Source organism: Parasteatoda tepidariorum, chromosome 11 (assembly GCF_982258835.1).
Source record: "Parasteatoda tepidariorum strain Cologne lab strain chromosome 11, Ptep-v5.0, whole genome shotgun sequence".
Lineage (NCBI taxonomy): Eukaryota > Metazoa > Arthropoda > Arachnida > Araneae > Theridiidae > Parasteatoda > Parasteatoda tepidariorum.
In genome coordinates, this window is record NC_141765.1 from 37,712,202 (window position 1) to 37,737,400 (window position 25,199).

The 25,199-nt window shown below is 30.1% G+C and overlaps 1 protein-coding gene across 3 annotated transcripts in view; it reads left to right on the forward strand.

The window, feature by feature from the left end:
- Positions 1 to 25,199, forward strand: part of LOC107438557 (uncharacterized) — a 55,549-nt gene that overhangs the window by 25,426 nt on the left and 4,924 nt on the right. For 2 of the 3 annotated variants that reach the window (XM_071187630.2, XM_071187631.2), the window contains exons 2-3: positions 8,429 to 8,647; positions 21,725 to 21,842. In XM_071187630.2, the coding sequence (XP_071043731.1) occupies positions 8,431 to 8,647; positions 21,725 to 21,842 (335 nt within the window). In that variant the 5' untranslated portion in view covers positions 8,429 to 8,430. The remainder of the gene's footprint in view (positions 1 to 8,428; positions 8,648 to 21,724; positions 21,843 to 25,199) is intronic. The other variant, XM_071187632.2, reaches the window with a different exon arrangement.

The window sequence follows — 25,199 nt, forward strand, 5'->3', positions numbered from 1 at the left end:
GGCTAAACAAATATTTAACCTTTTAGTTCATTTACTTCTCTTATGAATTTTTCCCAGATCCTTATGTTTTATTAACAATTAAATATGCTAAATGTTAAAAGGATTTCAGCAAATGTATTTTATTTTGCCAAACTTTAAGTTTAAATCTCAGAAGTGGGAAATATACTTCCCAAGGATCCATTTACTGTTATAATTTTGAGCCGTCATACCTCATGAGATCGAGTGCTCACCTCCCAATGAGGTGACCCAGGTTTGAATCCCAGCGATGGCTAATCGATACTAATTCCGCACCCGACTACAATGCTGACCTCAGTGGTGCACGAATCATGTGTTAGAATTCCCTTGTCGTCAGGCTGACCATGGAAGCTCTTCGTGATTTTCCTCTCCATGTAACGCAAATGCTGGTTAGTTCCATCAAAAAGTCCTCCACAAAGAAAAATTTCTCCAAATACTTGATCCGGAAGTTCTCCTGTTTTCTGGATTGGGTTGAAAATTACAAGACAACGGAGTTGAACATTAGTAATCGTAAACTTAAAATTGGGGTGGCGCTGTTCAACGACGTTTATAAAAAATATATAAAAAAAATGGCTATTGATTGCCATAAACGATGAGAAGCATGTTGCAATGCGCAAGGTTATATCATATACACGTAGCGGGTCCTCTTTTCTTGTCCTTTTGTTCTACATTTACTACATTGTCTTTAGTCGGAAACCCTTTTTCGGCTTCATCATCCCACATAAAAAGGCTAATTATACGAGGGTTGCTATTTATATTTCTGGCCTTGGCAACAGTAAGTGTTGCTAGGCGACCGCAGATGATTTTAATCGAAAGTTTGATATTTTTAAACATAAATTCAGCAGACGATTTACCATTATAGCTTCATTTGTGTCGTTGACAGTAAATTGAAAAGTTCTTCTCTTTCAAAAAATGGAATTGAATCGTGAACATTTTCGTGCCATTATTTTTCATAACTTTCGACGTGGATTGTCAAGACAAGAGTGCTTCGATGAACTTAATTCTCTATTCAGCGATAAAGCGCCATCCTACAGCACTGTAAAAAATTAGTATAACGAATTTAATCGTGGTCGATGTTCGATCCAGGACGAATCCCGTGCAGGTCGTCCAAAATCCGTTGTTGTGTCAGAAAAGATCGATGCTGTGCGTGAACTGATAAAGCTAGATCGTCATGTGGCATACCGTGAGATTGAGGCGTCTTTGGACATTAGTATGACTAGCATCAATAAAATATTGCATGAACATTTGAGCGTAAAAAAAGTTTGTTCGCATTGGATCCCGCATAATCTGACAAACGATCAAAAAAAGGCTCGTGTCGATTGGTGCAAGGAAATGTTGGAAAAATACGTTCAAGGTACATCAAAGGCTGTGTATAACATCTACACAGGTGACGAATCATGGATCTATGCACATGAGCCGGAAACAAAACAGCAATCAACTGTATGGGTCTTCCAAGACGAGGCAAAACCAACAAAAGTTGTTCGAGGAAGAAGCGCATCGAAACAAATGATTGCCTGTTTCTTCGGCATTAACGGTCATGTGGCAACAGTGGCGTTAGAGCAACGCAGGACGGTCAATTCTGAATGGTACACGACCATTTGTTTGCCAGAAGTCATCGGAGAAATTCGAAAAAAGCAGAAGAACAGGCGAATCATTCTTCATCATGAGATTGCGAGCTCTCACACATCGACTCAAACAAAGGCATTTCTGACGGAGCGAAAGATCGAACTGATGGGTCATCCGCCGTACAGCCCTGATTTGGCACCCAATGACTTCTTCTTATTCCCACACATCAAAAATAAATTACGTGGACAACGATTTTCGACCCCCGAAGAAGCGGTTGATGCATTGAAAACGCATGTTCTGGAGTTACCTCAATCGGACTGGAAAAAGTGGTTTGAAAATTGGTTCAAACGCATGCAAAAGTGTATTGATCATCATGGAGAATATTTTGAAAAACAATAAAGCCTATTTCGATCCTACATGTTTGTTTTTTCATTATTAGGCCAGAAATATAAATAGCAACCCTCGTATATAGAACAAACGTGCCATTTATTCTGTTCAATTGGTTAAACGCACAAAACTGAAGTGGGAATTAGTATTTCTATCATTATAATAGCTATGCCAATATATTTTTCATTGTCTATAGTAGCTATAATAGCTATGCCATATATTTTTCGGGTTTGTCATTTCCCACAGTTATCTTTTGTAAGATAGGTGGGAAGGAATCTTCCCAAAATGCGCAAAATCTTAAAACCAAAATACCATCTGAAATCAACTAGTTTTTAATGAATATATTTCTTAGCACATTGAGTCTGCATATTTAAAATTAATATTTCAAATGCATGTAATGCTTACACTAAGCAGATTGTTTATAAAATATCGTCAAGTTTTTGAATCAGAATACATGGTGTTTAAAATTAATGGAGCTTTCAGATTTGGATGGATATCTCTAGAATTGCTGGAGAGATAGTAATTAAAATTGGTATTAACATCGTAGGTTAGTGTAATACTATTGAATAATTTAATAGTCATAATACACACGCTTATGATCATGACTAACATTCAGTAGAGTTCAAAAAAATGAAACAGTGGTTACAAATTCAAACAAAAATATAAAGAGAGTTTAAATCAAAGATATATTCCCTTTTAACATACACACTGACTCAGTGATTTCATGCTGGAAACAGGACAGTTAAGAAGTTCGATACTCTCTTCATACTCTCGGCGTTCCGATTTCCCGTCCCACTGCGTCCCAGCTCTATACAGGTCTGGAGATCTGACTGGCCAAACTGTGCGACGAATATCAACTCTTTTAGGAAAATCATCTTTCAGATGTGTTCACGCGTTGTCCTATATTACAATATAATCAGAGTCTACTACGTCCACGAAAATGCTATAATAGGGATCTAAGTCCTTAAACCAGGCAAAATGGTTTCAAAAACAAGGAGGGGAGTGTTGTCATTCGCCCTGTTACCTACTCAGACCACCCTGTTACCTAATCAGACCATTAAAACTCCACTGCCCTATGTTTAATTTGACGAATGTTGGATGGCAGATAGCGTTGTCCTAGTTCCCTCCAATTGAAAATACGAGTTACTTGAACCAGCGATCAAGCTTTATGAAACAGTTCTTGAAAAATAAAAACTTAAAATTGCGTCTTTTTTTAAATGTAATTACTCAGAAACTACCTATTTAACTATGCTCATTCAAATTTCGTATTTTGTCAATTTCAATTATATAATTTAAAATGATGTACTATTTATTTATACCTTTCAATCCAAATAATTTTTGACTCTAATCATTAAAAATTATTTTTAATTGAAACTTTTCACGAGAAAAAATTTCTGCGACATGGCAAAATAAGGAAAAAATCAAATTAATAGTTTAACCGCTCTTCTGGCTAAACTATTGGGACCATATTTTATTGATTCTGGCTATCCCCCAATATTTTGAGATTTAAAATTTAAATCCAACGTAAGTTTATTCACAAAGAGTTCGTTAATATGGCTAATTTTGTGACATAAAAATGATGTTTGGAGCTTATTAATTTCTATGCTCAAGGCCAATTTATCAAGCTATTAAGAGTGGCATTTATTAACTTGAAAATTTTGACCATTAGAGCAAAAGTTATTCAGGCTGAATTTTTGGGGGCTTATTTGCAGCCTCATTATACTATACAAAGATATAATAATTGATGACTCCTTTGTATATATATATATATATATATATATATATATATATATATATATATATATATATATATATATATATATATATATATATATATATATGGGTGATTCTCACGAAACATGACAATTCACTGTCCCTTGCTCCAAGATCTAATACTATAATACTAAAAGAACTTTTTTAAAGAAAAATTAATAAATAGCATTGCTGTATGCATTTTAAAATGACTTTGCACTAGCATTGACTGTTTTGTATACTTAAAAAATTATATTGAATATCAAAATGTCATTTTCCTGGTATGTCCCAAACAATATTTCTAATAATAACTAGCTTCAAAACTTCCCATACATTTTTCAAAATCTATTTTTTTTTATCTTATCCTTTGTAAGCATTTCTAGAATATACGCAGAGGGTATTGTTTACTAAAACTTCGTTCAAAATAATTTTTTCTGTCAATAATTTGTTTGTCCCATGAAAATCTGTCATTTTCCTGGCTATTTTTATTTAGTGATTTATAACCAAAATAGATAGCGCCAGGAATCAATATCTTATGTTAATAGATTGATCAGATACCCTCCTATCTGAACATGTCTTGTTGCATGAATAAAGAACCAATTTTCTGGCTCGAAATCTATTTCAAAAATTTTTTCAAGGTGAGTAGGTTTTTATGCTGTCATTTTCCTGGCTTCGTGAAATCATTAACAAACATTACATAGATTTATCTCAGTTATTTTAAGAAATACTGTTGTTTTCTGCGGAATAAAAACGTCTTCGGCCAAAATATTAAATTAAAGTTACATACTATAAAATGGCGAATTTGTCATTTTCCTGGCTTATGAATGCCAGGACATTGAAGTGTTACCAGAAATTCTTTTTAACTGCTAATACTGTAAAGAGAGAAAGCAAATATTAACCTAATACCAAGTTTATGTATGATTGTAATATGCTTGGATGTAATCAATGTTATTTATTTATTCAATGATTGATTATCATACACAATTTTATTCTGTGCGTATCAGCAACAAAAATTTTTTTGCTTCTTTCTACAGTGGATAAAAAGAATTAATTTAAGCAATTTATGGTCCATCTAACATAAAGGCTTAAGTTGAGTTACTTATTATTAGCTTAAAACGACTGTTTTTTAAACTTCTAAGGTAATATGTCATTTTCTTGGCATTCAAGATTTGGTGAATTTCTATTTTATTTTTTTTTCTCGCGAAAATGTCAATAAACTACACTGCTGTCTATAAGATATTAGGGATTGCTTTTGTATACTTCCTTAGCTATGCATAAGTGTAGCTAAAGAAGTATACAAAAAAATTTTCAGATTATTTTGAAGACTTCAAATTTGAAGAAATTTTTTGGTCCGAATTGTCATGTTTCGTGAGAATCCCCCATATTATATATATGGGTCATTCTCACGAAAACTGTCATTTTTCAGTTCATAAAATCCCAAAAAAGTAAAGTGAATAAAAAGCTCTGAAACTTTCTATATTAATAGAAATATGTAATGGCATTATAAAGAAAGTATATATCCTATAAATTATACTTAATATTTAAATTAATTAATTTTTTAAATAATTAATTTATAATTATTAATTTATAATAATTAATAATTAATTAATTAATTTAATAAATAAATTAATTAGTTTAATAAATCAATTTATTAATTTATTAATTTATTTTTCAAATTAATTAATAAGTAAATTAATTATTTTCACTATTTAAAAAGTGAGGGACTGACACTAATAGTGAGGGAATGATATTTTATTTTAATACATGTTTTTATCTAAGTTACATCTACCTAAAGTTTGAAAATGATAACATACTAAGTATATCTAATATTTATTATAATTTAGTCTTATATATTTAATAGTTTTTACAGGTTTGGGAAATAAAATTGGCTGGCACGATTGAACAAAAAAAAATTTAATAATATACTCATCTTGAATCATTCCCTCACTTCAGCGTCATTCCCTCACTTTATACACTAGTGAGGGAATGACGAATTCAATAAAATTTAGAAATAACAGTTAGGCTTTATTAATTTCTGAAGTCAATCACATACAATTATATTCATACAAGAAAGCAACATATAATTATCCACTTTCTCGATGAAGTTGTATTTTATTTTACTCTAAAAAACGACATGAGGGAATGACAAATGTAAAAAATTTTACCTGGTTTGATTCATTCAAATTTATTCCACAGCAAAGCTTCTTTAAGTTGAAGATGGAAACATACTGCAATTTTGTTCTATGATGCCACTTGTTAACTTCTGAAGTTTTTATTAAAATATTTTTATTCTAAGATGATTGCAGGTGATAAGAACATTGTTGTGAGGGAATGACGCGAAACACTGGGGACAAAGTTTAAAATAGTGCTGTGTTAATATTTTAATCAGAAATTAAATTTAAAATTTATTTTCTGAATTCTATATTTCAATATTCTCAAATAAAAAACAAAAATTTGTAAAAAAAAAAATTTTATTTCAGAAACAATTTTTTTCTTTTTTTAAAGTAGCAGTGGGGACAAGTGAGGGAATGACATATTGGCATATTTTTATTACCTAAAATTAATAAAAAATAAAAATTGATAATTTTATTTTTATTCTTTTGTTAGCTTGCATTCTGAAGGACACTTTCCTTGAAATTTTTTTTTTCGTAAGTTGTAAAACAAACATAAAATATACTGGGGACATGAAAATGACTGTTTTTGTGAGAATGACCCATATATATATATATATATATATATATATATATATATATATATATATATATATATATATATATATATATATATATATATATATATACAGAGAGAGAGAGAGCTATATTAGCAGTAGCTCGTTAAATAAATCAGGAAACCAAATTATTTTAATAATTAGAAATAACTTAATTAATACTTAGAAATAACTTTGCGATTCGCAAAAAAGTTGACAACAATTAAATGCATGCCATAAACGCTTGGTTTATTAACTTTACCTTTCTTTATTTCAAAGTTTTACTTTACTCATGCGAAACAGTTTGATCTCTTTTGATAGTGCGAATAAGTTACGATTGATTCTTAAGAAACTGGGACTTGGTCTGAATACACACAAATTAAGAAGTAATTATTTGATTTACTTCATAGAATAACATGCCGTTTTGAAATGAACTGTTGACTTAGGTGAATGATTTGAGATAATTTTTGCGTATGATAATATTTTCATTGGATAGATGAACTTCTTTTTCTTATGATTATTTTGAATATTTTCTAACTCAATTTAACTTCTCCTTGAAAGCTACTTATAATAATTCTTGAAGTATATGCTGGCTTTAAAGTTTTTACTCAAATATGCAACTTAGCTAAACTGAATTTTTCCCCATGCTAAAAATAACATTATACATTGAAATCAACTATATCTCTGTAAATACTACATTGTTTTCCCCTTTATATGCTATAAACTGTAAATTATAAACCATATAATTTTTTATACGTGCTTACAGCCAAAAATGTGTTTTCAAATCGATAAAGTGGTGTTTAGATTTTTTTCATTTATTCTTTAAATTTTCACTTGGCTATTACTAATTTAATTAATTGACAACAATCCCTTTTAAAAATTGAAAAACTTCAGTTTTCCTTAATTACCTTATTTGAAATCGATTTCTTTCGAAAACAATAAGTAAACACAATGAGTTTTATTAAATGCGTTAAATTAAGGCGTTTCGCAGTACGTTAGGGTTTTAATAGGAACTCAATAAAATAATAAAATGGTGCAAATTATCTTTTGGAAGGAAACAAGATTTTTTTAATCAGCATGCCACCCCATTACATGACTTAAAAACAAGTTTCTTACTTTAAAGACGAATAAATAGCTATAATTTGAACTAGAATTACTCAATTTCGATTATTTTCGCGATTTTCTTCAATGGTCAAGATGGTCAATGGGCAATGGCCAATGGTCAACATAATTCAGGTTATTAATGGTTGCAACGTTCAGAATTCTAGTCAGAAAAGCATTAATCGAAATAATACAACCCGGAAAGTTGCATGCGCTAGTTAAAAACTGTGCTTTAAAGAAAAAAGATCATTAAAAAACTCGATACGTAGATCTGCAAACTCAAAAATAACTAAGTTAACTGATTCTGAAATGCATATTGAATAGAAGTTAAATTTTCTATGTTAGAGAATCCACTCATTAAACCATACATTTACAGATAAGGAAGAAAAAATCATTTAATCCCTCCAAAAACATAAGCCCACAGAATGTAATTAATAATTTCAACAATAAAAACTTTTTTCACTGAAGTACATTAAATTAGGAAATTTAGAATTAATATAGAATAATTTTGAAGTTTAATTTATGGGAAACAATTCATATGAAGAACTTATATTAAGGAAATTGTTCAAATTTGGAAATTTGGAATTAATATAGAATAATTTTGAAGTTTAATTTTATGGGAAATAATTCATATGAGGAATTTATAATAAGGAAATTATTCAAATTGGGAAATTTAGAATAAATATAGAATAATTTTGAAGTTTAATTTTATGGGAAATAACTCATATGAGGAATTTATATTAAGGAAATTATTCAAATTAGGAAATTCAGAATTAATATAGAATAATTTTGAAATTTAATTTTGTGGAAAATAATTCATATGAGGCTTAGAAACTAAAATGGTCAAAGAAAAGCTATCTGAGATATATCATCTTTCCTTTTTTTAATTCTTTTTTGTAGGTATGCGAAGACGGTGTTGGTTCACAGGAGCAATGGTGTGCGCTTTGTTTGCTCAAGCTATGTCTTCTCTTCTATTCGAGAATAAACATAAGAGGCTGTTGTCTTCGATGAACGAGGAAGACGAGGGATTAGCTAACTCATACCCCACATCAGTTTCTTATTCAGTGTTTCTGAGTGCTCTCAGTGGTTTACAAAGAACTACTCAAAGGAAGAGGACGGGTTAGTCTGATTTTATGGTAAAATAAAAGGTGGTATAGAACTATTATAATATAAGAAATGCATGTTTGAAAAGTTTATGTATTGTACAATTACTTAACAAATAAGGATTCTTCCCAAGAGCTTTAAACTTAAAAATTTCAAATAAAATGTAGTTACATTTCATTTATTATTTATTTAGAATCAAAACTTGTAACAATGTAAATACACCCTTATCAACTTTCCTTCCATATTGATATTTTAGATATTTTCGTTTATAGCGCTGAAACTCAAAGAGGGCATTTTCTTGCTAAACAGTTTTATTCAAAATCTTTCTGCCTGTAGTTTTGAATCCATAGTTAGAAATTTTCATTAGGGTTATATATTTTTTCTTTTTTTCGTCTAAATATCCCTTTTTGGGTGTTAAGTTCATCAGTTTTCTTATTAAGATTTTTCTTAAACCATTTTCTTTTCTTTCATTCTTTCTATGTGACTCACCCACCCCAAGCGTCTCAATTTCATGAATTAAATATAGTTTTATTTGTTGTCTTCACTCTTCCACAGCGTATTGCTTATATGAATTGGCTCAACATTTCTTCTTACATTTGGTACAAAAATTCGTTTGACGCAGTTTGGGTCTATTCTCCCAAGATTTAGGTGTTGGTAAGCTAAACCAAAATCCCATTGAAATTATGAACTGTCTACCAATAAGTATTTCACACGTGTGATTGAAAAGAAAAACAAACTTTATTCATAATCAATAGTTGATAGAGCCTCCACGAGAGGCAATTACAGCGTGAACCCTCCTGGGCATACTTTCCACAAGTCCTTGTGTCACGGCTAGTGATATTTTCTTCCACTCGGCTTGGAGAAGACATGTAAGTTCCTTCACCGGTTTTTACGGATTGTCCACCCCTTAATTCGGTGATCCAACTCGTCCCAGAGGTTCTCGATAGGGTTCAGGTCTGGGGTCTGGGCAGGCCAATCCATTCGATTAACCCCATTGGCACCACACCAAACCTTGGTGATCCTCGCAACATGACAGCTGACATTGTCGTCCTGGAAGTATCAGGGGTCCACCCCGTAAAACTGCCACAGCGTAGGAAGCGCATTGTCATCCAAAATAGTGCAGTAGGCATCTTGCATGGGACTAATGCCGATGTTGTTCCCTACACGATGTATACCGGCGGAGGGCGTGAAGTATCTCAGGATAGCAGATATAGTCATTTGCACAGGTGTCCAAATACTTATTAGTGGATAGTGTATCCAGGTGACAAATTACCATTCAAGCAAATGGAATATTGTAGGACCAGAGAATCAATATATTTGAACGTAGAGTTCAAAGGATCAAAAGCCAGGATCAACAAACTCAGGGCAAACTTAAACTGTATAAAACATCTGGGCACTTGAGGCTGCTTGCGGGCATTTTCCCATTCATCTTTAGTTTGATCTTTGTGGTGCTTCGATGAGGTTGTGGAATGCAAATGAAGTAAAGGAGTATTCATGTGGTTCATTGAGGTTCTGACTGTGTAATTATATGCAGTAGGGTGATAAGACTATATAAACTCAGGAGTCACGGTGAAGGAAAAATAACTGAAAAGGGATTTACCGTGGGATTTATTCCTCTGAGTAGACGAATCAAAGAGAAGTGACCCAAAATTTGCAAACTATAGGGGAGAGTGGGGTCAATTGTAACAGGGTACGATTGTAACAGAGCAAAAATTTCGAGTGTCGGGTTCTAGATTTGGTTCCTAGGTGGCGCACAAGGTGTATTTAATAAATCTACATGTACACCCCTACTGGCAACCATTTTTATGTACTTTTGAAAAAGTTACATCACAGCAGATATTTTCACGCTACATAAGTACTTTTTTTGGTATTATAATATTATATTGTAACAAAGTAATTTTGTTTGAACAAATAAAAATTATTAACCGAATATGTAAGTGCACACCTTAGTTAACATTTCCAAAAAAAAATATTAGTTTTGTTAATTAACTAGCATTGTTTTTAACAAATGAAGCTGAAATGGCGTCTTGGGGACGATTGTAACAATAAGTAATGGGACGATTGTAACAGCTGAAAATAAATAATCTTATGTTTACAAACCATTACTTAACTCTTTAAGAACCACCAATAGTTTCCTATATCATTTATATTATGTTGAATGTACATTATTTTATTTGTCACCTTTCACAGCATAAATTAAAATTTTTAACCCCTTAAAGTTAAAAGTTTAACCCTTTAGGTCCCTGCTCATTATTATTTTTACTCCTAAAATATCACTACTATTTTTATCAATTAAAAAATATATCACAACTATGATAATATGTATAATTAACTATGTTTTAGTTGAATTTATGAACTGTTACAATTGACCCCGTAAGTGGGGACAATTGTAACAAGTGCACGACTGTCAAAAATTGTTAATAACTAATATAATAACATTTAAAATAAGGTATTTTTTTTTCTAATAGAGGATAGTCTACTTTACTCGTTTGTCAATTAATATTAATAATATATTGGATTTTTTGTTAGTTAAAAATAGTTAAGTAAAAAATGTTACAATTGACCCCACTCTCCCCTACTCATAATTTTCAACAAACTGTTCAAATGGGTTGTTATTGCAAGATTAGTTGATGATAATTAAATTAAAACCATTTTATTTGGAATTTAAATTTTAAGTTCTTCTATGGAACTTACAGTACTTAGCACCATAAAGTTATTGCAGGCTTATTTAATTAATCAATATTAAGTTAAGTTATTATTAAGTTAATCGAGGTATATTCATAAAGATACATGTTAGAATTAAAGTGTTTCGCTTAAAACCCTGTCCAATCTATTTCCTAAAATTGTATTAGAAAGTAAAAAACAAACAAATCCATCAAAGTTTGAAATTTGGAGAAGTTAATTTGTGTTTTTGAAGGAATCAGAGATTCATGCTTGTTTGAAAGTTCTTTTATCGTCAAAAATACTCTAAACTTTTACGTGATTAAATATCATTTGGAATTTTATTCTTTTGACAAAACCAAGTAGTTTGGGTAAGGTTTGATAAAAAAAAAATTCACTAAACCATTAGGCTTTCTGGTTGAACTGCAGGTATGTCTTTTCAGTAAAAAAATAAATAAATAAAAATTATTACACAAATAGATTTTAAAATGCTTATTTAATATTTCTTTTTTAATATTTAGATTATATTTTTAAATCTCTAAAAAGTTAAAAAATGAACTAGCCGGAATTGAAAAAATTAATTTAAAAAATGTGGAGTGTATTGGTTTCAAAAATAAACGTTTCAATTAAATCGTATCTAAAAAATTAGGCTTAATAATTAATTTTTTGTTAACATAAAAAAATACTGTGATTTATTTTTTTATTATTTCAGACGTTTTTGTTTTACATAATATGTAAAATAATTAATAAATTTTTTTTGTTAAACTGTTTGGACTATGATACAAATCTCTGAAAACATTAAAAAACGCTAACAAACTCCCTCCAATTTTTCCACCATTTCACTTAAAAATTAAATAGCATACATAATATGCATTTTAACAGTATGTGTTTTAGTAGCCATACGAATTTTTTTCTAAGTAATTTAACAAAATGGTCGCATAGTTAATGAAAATGTCTAAAAAAACAGACTATTATATTAATATTTTTTAAAAAAGATATTCTTTGTGAAACGGTGATAGAATTATTTTTATACTGTTAAATTTAAAAACAAAATAGCTGATAAGTGGAAGAAGTCATTTCGTGAATATAAAGTTAATCAAACGCCTTTTCTATGTGCGTAAAGGCAAAAATTCATTTTTAAAATATCACAATGGATCTCCTTTATTAATTTTTTTTAATGAAGAGCAGCCCGAAATACAATTTTGTAGTATGGAATGTCTTTAATTCTGATTAAATGTTCATTCAAAGCTCATATGCTTCTGATAAGTTGTAAAAATTCTTTTTAACTGGATTATTGTATCTTCATACAGAACATTCATTTTAGTTTTTTAAAATTTACGCATATCAGTTTTCTTAACGGAGATGAATAAGTATTTAAAAACTTAATAGACATAATTTTGCCTTTGTTTATAAAAAAACTGAGTAAAATTATTATTTTTAAATTATTCTTCAGCCTTAAATAATCCCAAGAAACTGAAGCTGTAAGCAGAATTAAAATCATCATTTGCTTCAGAAGTAAACAGTCATGAAATTATAGTTTACATGTTTCAAGCTCATAAGAAATATGTGACAATTTTCAATACTTGCTTGATGCGAAAGTAAAGAAACAAAAATGATTTAAAATTAAAAAAAAAATAAAGCTGCCATCGAAAATTGGAAGCATATAGGTAAGAAACAAAACTAGAAAAACCCCAGAAGGCGAGAGAGAAAAAAAATCAAAAAAAGAGGAAGGAAAATCGCAGTGGCTGAGAGGCGTTATGGAGAAAAGGGGAGGAACTATTGTCATTAAGAGAATCGGCTAATGAGAAAGCTGATATCCTGGCCAAGGAGGTCCAAGAGAACTCCCAACTTTCCAACCCTAACTGCTGCTGATGCGATAGCCAGCCGCAGACTACTTTCTGCTACCTCTCAGAAGCACTCCATCCCTGCCCTAAACTGTGATCGAGCCATTTCCACAACCATAGCTAGATTGAGGACTAAACACTTCAAGGGAATGAAAATATCTCCCGATGGTTATCGTAGCTACAGAAGTTATCCTCACTGCATCGACACCGAACTCTCTCTCGACCATGTCTTTGATTGCCCAGCCATATTGGCGAAGCTCTTCAGGATCCATCTGGATCCCCGCAGCAACTCCTCTATTCCATAGAGATTATTGATGTGGCCAAAGCTGTTTTAGATACTTTTGGACAAATTTAATTTTCCTTGCACTACTGGACATGACAACAACAACAAGAGAATCAGCAAGAAAATGAATAAAACTAGATTCCATGGCATCAAGATGAGCTGATGTAACTGTGAAATAGTTATAGCACTGTTGAAATTGAATGTATGTCCAAGATTACAACAATACGAAGCAATTGATGATTTCTCGAATTCTTAATAACAAACATATCTATCATGTTGTCAAGAATTCAAGGCATCTTCAATTGCTGCACATTTTTGGAATCTTAAATTCAATTACGATAATGCTAAAATTATTTTCATATTAGTTGCATCAGCTCATCCTGATGCACAGGAATCTTGTTCTTGGCATCACTATGATTTTTTTTGTTGTTTTTCATCTTTTTCTCTCTCTCCGCTTTAGTTATTTTCTAGCTTTATTTTTCCATTTTTTGTTGGCAACATTGCGTTTTTTATTTTAAATTATTTTTGTTTTTTTACTTTCGCGTCTGGCAGGTCGTGAAAATGGGTGCCTATTTTTGAAGAGCTTGAAATATGTCCACTTGTTATTTCATATTTGTTTAGTTCTGAAGCGAATGAAGTTTTCAATCACGTAGCTTTATATCTTATTCATCAACAATGGGTATAATGAGAATAATTAATATTCTATTGAGAAAAAGAATTGCTGCCTTATTTTAAATTAACTGTCAGCCGAAGGTGCAGTAGAAAATTATACTTTCATCTCAAAATTCAAATTTGAAGTGTTTGTTAGTAACCAGAGAGAGAGCGAATTCATATCAAAAGTGAAAATACTCGCTCGCCATTCATTTTACGGATTATTCAGTTATTATTAACACGTTGAGCACCGCGTCAGCCATCGGTGGCTGACACTGGACTTTCCATTTTGGCCGCGTCAACCACCGGTGGCTGACACTGAAATTACATTTAGGCAGCGTCAACCACCGGTGGCTGACATTGAAAGTACATTTAGGCAGCGTCAACCACCGGTGGCTGACACTGAAATAACATTTTGGCTGCGTCTGTCACCGATTGCTGACACTGGCCTTTCACATAGGCCGCGAAAAACAGCTGGCTGACAGCGTATAACATGATATAGAACTATAAAATTTACAATCTCTTATGGAATTGCAGAAAATTTATTCAAAATTTACTTAATTATTGTGATTCTTGGTTTAATGAACTCAATTTAGCAGATTTTTATCCACCACTATTTTTAAAGAATTCGTAGGCACGTATAATTCACCACTTTTTTCAGATACGTCATGCTAAACCCTTTATAAACTAGCAAAATCTGTCTATATTTGCAAATTTAGTTTGTAGTTATTTACCATGTGGCCAGACGAGCAAGCCATGTAAAATTAACGTGGCATTCAACGTGTTAGAAATCGAATATCAAACTAAAGAAGTGGTAGTTAGGTGATTTTAATTTTTTTTTCGGCAATGGATAAAACTTAACGAATGGTAAACAATAACTTTTGAAAGAATTCATATGTAAATTTATTGCAAATCAAGGAAATACTAACTATTTATTGAATTTGATTTCCGATCAAATGTTACTGCTCAGAAAAATATTTTGGTGAATAGATTTATAAAGAAGAGTATTAGATAAAATAAAACTTTACATTTATTAAATAAAAAATACGGTATGCCTATTTTAGTGCGACACTCATACTCACCCGTAAAGTTGGAAAAGTGGGTCGAATCTACAACATGGTGGCATATAAGGTTTGAGCAAAATAATGGAAACTCTTCTACTAACACTTTTGATCTTTCTCAGAAAATACTTAGAATTATTTAAGTTTAGAAATGTTTAGGTTACTCGATTTCTCTTACTTCTCAATGAAATTTAAAGCTTTTAAAGGTTTGAGGGAACAACAATAAACTATTAGCGAAAAGTAGTGTTTTTGAATAACCAATGCCAAAAAATGTAGCAATAAATAAGTAACTTGTAACAATTATTTTGGTTATTATATGCGATAATAGTGTTTTTGAATACCCTATGCAGGGAAAATGTAGCAAAAAATAAGTAACTTGTTACAATTATTTTGGTTATTATATGCGATAATAGTGTTTTTGAATACCTTATGCCAAAAAATGTAGCAATAAATAAGTAACTTGTAACAATTATTTTGATTATTATATGCGATAATAGTGTTTTTGAATACCCTATGCTAAAACATGTAGTAAAAAATAAGTAACTTGTAACAATTATTTTGATTATTATATGCGATAATAGTGTTTTTGAATACCCTATGCTAAAACATGTAGCAATAAATAAGTAACTTGTAGCAATTATTTTGGTTATTATATGCGATAATAGTGTTTTTGAATACCCTATGCTAAAACATGTAGTAAAAAATAAGTAACTTGTAACAATTATTTTGATTATTATATGCGATAATAGTGTTTTTGAATACCCTATGCTAAAAAATGTAGCAATAAATAAGTAACTTGTAATAATTATTTTGGTTATTATATGCGATAATTGCACCAACTTTCGTAAACCTAGCTTAAATATTTATGAAGACATCGGCTTTTTTTATAAAAAACTTATGTCTTAAAAATTTAAAACGTTTCAAGCAATTTTCTAAGTAGCTTTCATACTTTTTAAAAGAAAGCTCAAAATGATAAGGGTTCTTCACGAACTTCATTTTGTGCTATTTAACAAGATTTATTTAAAATGACATCGGTGTTGAAGGGGATCACTCCCATAAAAGTACCTTTTATTTTGCTAGTATTCTTTCCTTATACAATCGTGTTTCTGTGCATGAATGTTTATTGTAAGGAATTATCATTTGTTATTTAATTTCGTGTTATGATACAAAAAAATATTTGTAGAAAATCCTTTATCATTTGGAGTTTCTTTTGAATCAATTTGAAACGTTTCAAATTTTTAAGATATTCAAATCTGATTTTTCTTATTAGTTGCCAAATACGATTTTCTGCAAAATTATGAAAAAAATATGCTCAAATTTTCTCACGCATGGGTAGTATAAAAGAACTACCTTTATTATTCAGATCTTGCAGAGTTTGAAACTAAATTTTCTCAAATTTTAAAGAAATAATTTTGTAGTTAATGTTTCAAAAACTTTTATTCAATTTCATTTAATATTTTTAAAGTTATATATATACAAAATGAAAGACAAAAAAAATTGATTTTTTATTAAACATAGTCTACCTTCATAAATATTTAAGTTAGGCTTACGAAATGTTGTGCAATTATTGCATATAATAACCAAAATAATTGTTACAAGTTACAAATTCTTTATGACATTTTTTGGCATAGGGTGTCAAAAAGCACTATTTATTGTCGGTCCAATGATTCTCTAAGAAATTCTTAAGAAATATGAAAAAGTGAATTAGTATAGAATTCTTTCCATTATTTTGTCCACCCCTTGAATCTTGGACCATCATATATTGTACCACAGACTACTAAATCGTACACTTTGAATAACACTTTTGAGATTGTTTTCTTCAACATTTGCTAGTTGATGAAATTTCATCATTCATGCAATTAAAATTTATTTTTATTGACACTTTTAACTAGTTTGCCCAAGCTAAAATAAATCAAATTAATCATAAATATAATATTAAATAATATTTTATTAACATATGCCTAAAACGTATAAATTTACTAAGAGCATTCAAATGTTTACGTGTTGCTAGTGACTAAGACCATAGGAAAGCTATTTTAACTAAGGATCAATCAGAAGCACTATTTGCACATATCTTAGACTGGTCCAAGGTATAACAAGTATACATTTTTTACAAAAAGCTTTAGAAAAATAAGTAATTTTTTAATTAAAAATACGGTATTTTGCTTTAAGGAGAATGATATTTCGCTAATTATCTACTTTAGTTCCAACTGAGTTTTATTTTCCGATAAATTTGATTAAAAAAATTTGTTCACCAGCTGGAAAAGTTTTAAAAAAAAATAGCACATGCCTGGAAAGTTTTAAATGGTCACCAACACTGAAAATAGTTCCTGTAACAGGCTTAAAACTGTAACAGGTGCAATTACAGGTATCAATCATTAATTGTATCTGTTTTCTTTCCTCAAGTTAGTGCAAATATTTTCACTGATCCGAGTTGCATACGGCCCTAGGTTCAACACACTTCTCTATACTTAATATCATTTACAGTCTACATGCCAAATTAAAAGAAGAAGACTGCCCAAATAGCTTGTGAAATGATAAGTACGCTTTTAGAGAATATCTAAAGAGAATTAAAAATAAAATAGTGTTTTAAACGATGTTCCACTTTTGGAACAATGGTGTTTGGCAGGAGCTTGCTGTCTTAGATTCAACACTAGGATAGGGCTATAAATCGATATATCGCGACATATCGATTTAACGCCTGTATCGGCAGGCCGAAACAGTGGCTTTCGTTCCAGGCAATGCATCAGAAATCTAATTTAAGCCGTCGAGTAAAGAAGACGAACGATTTAGCGATATACGATATAGCGATACAAGACACGCAAGGATCTCTTACGTTCCGATGCCAACTCGCACTGGGGAAGACGATGTACGTATCGTTATATTGAAACGGCCTTGATGGATGAGCGGTAGAATCAGAATCAGTTTTGAGAACATATATCGTGATCTCACATGTTCGTTTCCGCACCTCTTAGTTTTTTTCTTCTTTGTCGCGACTTCATATCGTATCTTGTAGATTATTTTCAGTGGGATTGACTTTGTGATCGCCGTCGTTACCGTGTTCTGAACGTATTCTGAAGAATACAGAGATGCCAACTGCTCCGGACACGCCAAAATAATTAAAAGAACGGTAGATAACTTCAAAGTAAATTTCGAAAATATTTGACTACATTTGCTTGCTTTTTAAAAGGAACAGCATGACACAAGTATTATGAAGTTCTGAATTATATAAGCCTACGAATTATTTTGAAATAGTGGTGGATAAAAATCTACTAAATTAAGTTTATTAAATCAAGAATCACAATTGATAAACTACCACTTTAAAATATATATTTGCTGTCCGGAGCAAGTTGGCATCTCTGAGAATATATAAAGAAGTGTTTCTTAATTAATTATGTAAATTTTTTTTTGAAACAAAACTTTCTTTTTCATTTTTAAATGTGAAAATTAATTTTGATATTATATGTTTAAGTATTATTTTACATTTTTGAATTTATTACAAACGGAAATCTAATTTAAGGTGCCCATAAAGAATTAAATTAAAAAGTAATTAAATTTGTTAGGCTACTTTTTACTTTATTTTAATTTATTAAAAACTTTTTGGATAAAATAATAATTTAATGGGTTTTTATAACTGATTTTAAATTTATAAATCTTTAGTTCTTTTCATTTTTATAAATAAAATTATAACAAAACTTATTTTTCCTCTTTTGGATTTGGACATTAGTCAATCAACTTTGTTTATTCAAAAAAATTAGTAATGTTTGCGATTGCGACTTCGTTTTTTAAAATCATTTAGCACTTCGTTTTATTAAAGAGTATAATCGTGTTTTTTTTTAATTTTCTTTCAATATTGTCAGTTGAATATATTATCGAATATCGTAATTCCTTTGTTTTTATTTTTAAGAAATTAAACCTTACTTTGTTTTTTCGTTCAGAATTCGGCAATTATTCAATTTAACTTTATTATTTATGTGAAACAATAATGATAAAAAATAGTGTTGCTTTAAAAGTGTTTTTTTTTTTTAATTTATTTAGCACTTTGTTTTAAGCATACAAATAATTTTTAACGAACTTATTTTTTAAATTTCTTTCTATATTGTTAGGTAAATATATTGATAAATTTAAATTTTATTTATTTTTTTATTATTTATTTTTAAACTAAGAAATCTTTCGTTATTTGCGCGATCCTCTTTAGAAAATATAACATTAATATCTTTATTAAGCAAAACATATACTACATCAAATTCATAAATTGATTTAAATCAATTTGAGTATGAAGTTTTGATAGAAATCCGACTCTCTGCGCCTTACAAGTAAATGAATTTCAAAAATACTATATCGCGATACATCGCTATATCGCGATGCAAAACTGGCGATGCATCACGATATAAAATTTCTTATATCGCCCAGTCCTATTCAACACTCTTCCCTATACTTAATATCCTAAATAGCTTACACACCTAATTTAAAAAGGATTACCCAAATAGCTTGTAAAATTATAAGTGCGTATTTAGTGAATGGAATAGAATAAAACAATAAAATAATGTTGTGTGTCTTTCGGTTTTTAAAATGTGTTTTTAACGACGTATTATTTTTGGGACACCGATGTGTGGCAGCAGTTTATTTTACCTATTTTCAAAGAAGAAAATAAATAAAAAAGGGATTTAAATAAGTAATAATACTTGATATACTACAATTATTGCTTTTTGTTAACATCGGTAGAAAAACAATTGCGTTTTTGGCCTTAAAAATATCCCTTATATTGATAACTAAAATAACATTATTTATTACCTACATGAATAATAATTTTAATGCAAGAACTTTTTACATTGAAAACACTTTTGATGGTATTTTTTCACGGAGACATTGTGCTGTAGAAACAAATAATGACCATCCGATAGCACACATTTATTATTAATACACATTTTGAATTACTGCAAAAAACATGACGATAAAAAATACGCTCTTGTTTTCGCAAGAAACTAATTGTATATGGTCTTCTAAACTTCTAATGAGAAGTTTTTTTTGTCTTTTTACGTAATTTGCTGCATAAAATCTAGCTTACAACAACAGCCCTAGTATAGCAGTATTAGACATTTCTTCGACACGTCTAATACTGCTATACTAGGGCTGTTGTATTAGCAACAAACAGAAAAGTACAAAACAAAAAAGTACAAAAATTTTCTTTAACTCAGCGGTAAAACTTCGGAAATAATATTAATCATCTATTCTGCATCGTAACAAACGCATGCAAATAATGCATGTAATGTTAAATTTTAGATCTATTACAGTCAACTTAAAAGAAAGATAACACCCATGAAGGCAACAATCTCACAAGATAGAATTTTTAATGTATTGTCAAAGTTTTGATGTAAGAAAGAAAATACTATCAGAATGAATCATACATTACTAGGTATTGCAAAAGTCCTTGTCAATATCACTTGTCAGCCACAAGAAAATTCATGTTCCTAACCTTCATGTTCAAAAGAAGTAAAATATATGATTTTTTTCTATTTCAACATCATTATTTTGCCTAAATAAGTGTCAGAATAACAAATAAATGAAATACAAACTATATAACTCAATGTGTTACATGAATTAAAAAAAAAAAACGAAAAAAAAAACAGAAATCTTGAAACGTCAATGTTCCAAAAATGGAACATTAGGTTTTGAACTAATATTTTAACTTTAAAATTTTAAAACATAATTTAAATTTATTATATTGCCCTTTTAAATATTTACAAGTATTATATTTTTCTTATAAAAATTGAATTTTCGGTTACTTAGATTACATGTGAGAGTAAAATTCACTAATTATATCAAGCTTCAGAAATTCATAAAAAAATAGAAAATAAATAAAGTATAAAACGGATACAAACTTAATTACGAAATAATTCATAATGGAAATTTTAAATACATGCAAAAAATGATGCTTAGTTATATTACTAAACTCTAACTAAACTAAATAATAAAAAAATATTTACTTTAGTTAGACTATAATTGCTCGTTAAATTTAAACTTTAAATCTATGTTCCATTCTTAGAACATAGGCGAGTGAACGGTTAACTTTAACAGTACAATAAGTCACGTTGGTTAGATAATGAAAATTAAAAGCGCAACAGAATCATAAAAATGATTAAAAAAATTAGCAGAAAATCTTCTACTTGAAGAAATCGAATGGTTAAAAAATTATTCTTTGTGATAAAGAAAAAAATTATCTAATGAATTCGAAACTAATTGTAAGCTGAATTTTCTAAAATAGAAATTAAGTACTGAATCTAGAAATTTATAAATTAAATATCTACAAATTCTCGCAATCAGGCCTGGCTAGGCTTAATGAAGGCAAACATTTTATTAATCGAACATTAATTAGTTTTTAAAATTCCAGGAATAAAAAATGAAAATTTGAAAAATTGAGAATAAAAGTTTAGATATTGAAGTCTAATTGAGACGATTAATAGAAGTTTAGATATTGAGGTCTAACTGAGACGATTAATAAAAGTTTAGATATTGAGGTCTAATTGAGACGCGACTTTAATTACGAAGTGCTTAGTACTTTTGTGACAAGTGCTTCGTTATCTTTTTTTAGTCACATTTCTGTCTTCTCAAACAGCAATGGGAATGGATCTGACTGACTACTTATGGAGTAAAGCCCATGAAAAAAATCGCGCTCTGGTGCTTCAAAGAATGTTGAAGAACGGGAAAAGGTAATATTTTCTTTATTTTTTTTCTACAAAAAGATCGATTTCTATCTTTACTAAAGTTTTAGTTTTGTTCATCCAAAATTTGACTCATTTGCAAGTACGCCAAATGTTAACAATCTAGTGAAGGTTTAAATTGCGTGGAAAAAAACTTTTTATGTACTTTGAGAAGATGTTTTCCTTTTCGTAGAAATCTACTCCAGAAGCATGGGAAGAATTTAGTTTTGAAAATGATCTCACATTTTAGTATGAGTTTTAGTTTTGAAGAGTTCTAATATTAAATATTTCTTAGTTATGCTTTTGAATAGATTTGTTTTACAGTTGCTTTAATACGATAAACTTGTATGAAAGAAATAATTTGCCATGGGTGCCATGGGGGAAAGAGGACAAAGAGGGTGGCAAAGGACGATAGATATATGTCGAGGGATGTTGTCCTCAATAATTAGGAATCTGAATAATTAGAATTAATTCAGACAAGAGTCGCGATGGCTCAGGGGATAGAGCGTTCGTCTTCCAATGAGGCGAACTGGGTTCGAATTCCGCATCTGGCTTGCACCGGCCACAGTGCTGACGTGAAATATCCTCAGTGGTAGGCGGATCATGGGTTAGAGTCCCCTTGCCGTCAGGCTAACCGTAGGGGTTTCTCGTGGTCTTCCTCTCCATGTAACGCAAATGCGAGTTAGCTCTATCAAAACGTCCTCAAGAAGGCAAAATTTCTCCCAATACTCGACCGAGGAGTTCCCTTGTCTTCTAGATTGGGTTCAAAATTACAAGGCAACGGAGTTGAACATTAGCAGTTGTAAACCCATAAAATTGGGTGGCTGCTCAACGACGGTTATAAAATAAAATAATTCAGACAAAAAACTAATATCGACTTTAATTTAGACAAGTTAAATTCGAAAAGAAAATAATCCTTTTGCAGATTTTTAGCACCAGGAAGAAATTGTTTTTCAAATATGAAATTTTTAGAACTAGTGTAACTGTATAGAATAATTTCCTTTCCCTCAAAAACTGAACGTTTGGGAAAAGTATAGTTTTCCAAAACATGTTTTTTAATAACAAAGTTGGTCGCATAAAGGGTAAAAAGGAAAAGAAATCAATCTAAAACGACCAATTATGAAAATTTCGATAATTCCTGTGTTAAATAACCTTAATTTAGCTTATATTAGTCAGTATCTATCCAACCAAGAGCTCGTAAGAGAGAAAGCCTTTCCACGGTTTACCATAAACGAGAAATCCGATCCTTCAGATCGAACTTCGTGACATTGTTTTTATTTTTTCTCACTGCGCAGTTTCGGAGTTCGGAAGTTATCACCCATAACGCAGTTTATGTTCAGTACTTCCGGTTGCTGAAGTGGTCAGTGCGGAGACCTTCTCTCTTCTGGGAGGTGCTGATCCAACTTGGAAACGAAAAGTTAGAAAAGACAACAAGAAATAAAAAAAAATCGTATCAGGTAACGTTTCCCTGATTTGTGCAATGATTTATTATTCAATGAGAAAAAAATGGTAAAAATATTTTTATGTAATAATTAAAAATAACTAAAAAAGTTAAATAAGCTTACTTAATTGATTTAAGAAAACTTTTGTAGCCTTTATGAATTTACTTCTATATATTTCGTAGTAAAAATCACATTTTTTACCATTATTTTAAGCTTGGAACTCAGGAGGGTAAACAATTAATGAACCTCAATTTTAGGTTCATCGAGCTCGAAAGGTTAGCATAGGCACTTAATTTTTTCCTTAGCCGAACTTTCGAAACTGGTAACTAAACCTAAACTTTTGAAGTTCTATAAAATATATAAACATGAAAATTGGTCACTTTTGTTCTCTCCAGAACATTGCAAAATATTTAATATGCACTTACAATTTTTTCCCTATTTCAATTTCGAGGGAAAACTGAGACAGATTATAGCGCTTTGTGAAAATAAAGATAGGGTACACCTTGTGCTACGTATGAAAATAACAAAACAAAGTGAATAAAGCACAAATAAGGGTACAGAAAGATGCGGCTTCTATACTTACTATAGCTTTAATGCCTAATCTCAAAATCATGGTCGAAAAGTAAAGCGACAAATACGTTTTACTAAGCAACATCTTCTCCTACCAGTTAAAGAACTTTTTTCCTGTTGCAACTGAAATGTCTTGCTAAATTTCTTCAGTCATTTTGTGTTTAGACACTAAAAGAATGTCCTTCTTTATAAAACCAAAGCTATGGTATGTTCGTTTACCTTTATTTATGCTTTATTCACATTGTTTTATTTACATTATTTATAGCGTATTGGCTTTAAACTTAGATTTCAATCAGGTCAGTGAAAAATTTCTGAAATATTCATCAAGAATTAAAATAAATGCTTTAATAAAAACTAATAAATCAAGTGACAATTTGAATATTTTACAAAATCACTTTTATTTAATTTCAGCTCTGACGGTAAACAATAAATACCTGGCTACATCAAATGTAATTCGAATTAAAACTTTACGGTAAATCAAAGAAATAGATGTATTAGTATAACTGTTCGAAGTGGAAATTCGAAGAAAAAATGGAACTTATATCGCTAACGAATAACTAATATCTATCGATTAATAAAAATGGTATTCTAGGCACACTACAAATAACATGAACAAAATTACAACTTTCCTTTCTGTTTTTTTATTGCTTTCCCCTAAATCAAATTTGCCACAGATTACTGTTTTTATTGCACTATCCTGTCTCGGTATAAATCTTTTGTAACATAACTTCTTAGCTAAGTTCATAAAATTTATGAGTGTAAAAAAATATAGCAACATTAGCTCAATTTAGGTATTTACAGCTTCATGCAATTAATTAAGATGCAAATTGACAGAATAGAAATCAATATGTAGACAAAACGTGTATAAAGATTGCGTAGAAATTCAAAAGTTTGCCTTTTGGCTCTTAAAAAATAGAAGATTATCATTAAATAATATATAAACTATTTTCATATTTTTTTAATAGATTATATTGCAACTAAGAAAAGGAAATATTTTCTTTAGTTGTAAATTTTCTAGGAAATCATTATTGATTTGAAGGCTTCAGAAATATTTTAGAATATAGTTTGTCAGGTCTAGCAAAAGAAAAACCGACTATAGAAACTTGAAGTGCTTTGTCAAAATATATATTCTCGCCAAATATATGAAACCCTTTGAATATTGTAGGTGTTATAAATATTGACTGCTCCAGCGTTTTACTAAAAAGTGCTTTTCTTTCAAATGGGAAATATCTTGATTGTTCTATTGCATGTTTGAATATTCTAAATTATGCTTGAAACTGAATTTGAAAGAAGCTTTAATTTAATGCTTCTACCGTGAAGAGAAGTAAACTTGAAATTCTTTACAAAAATAAAC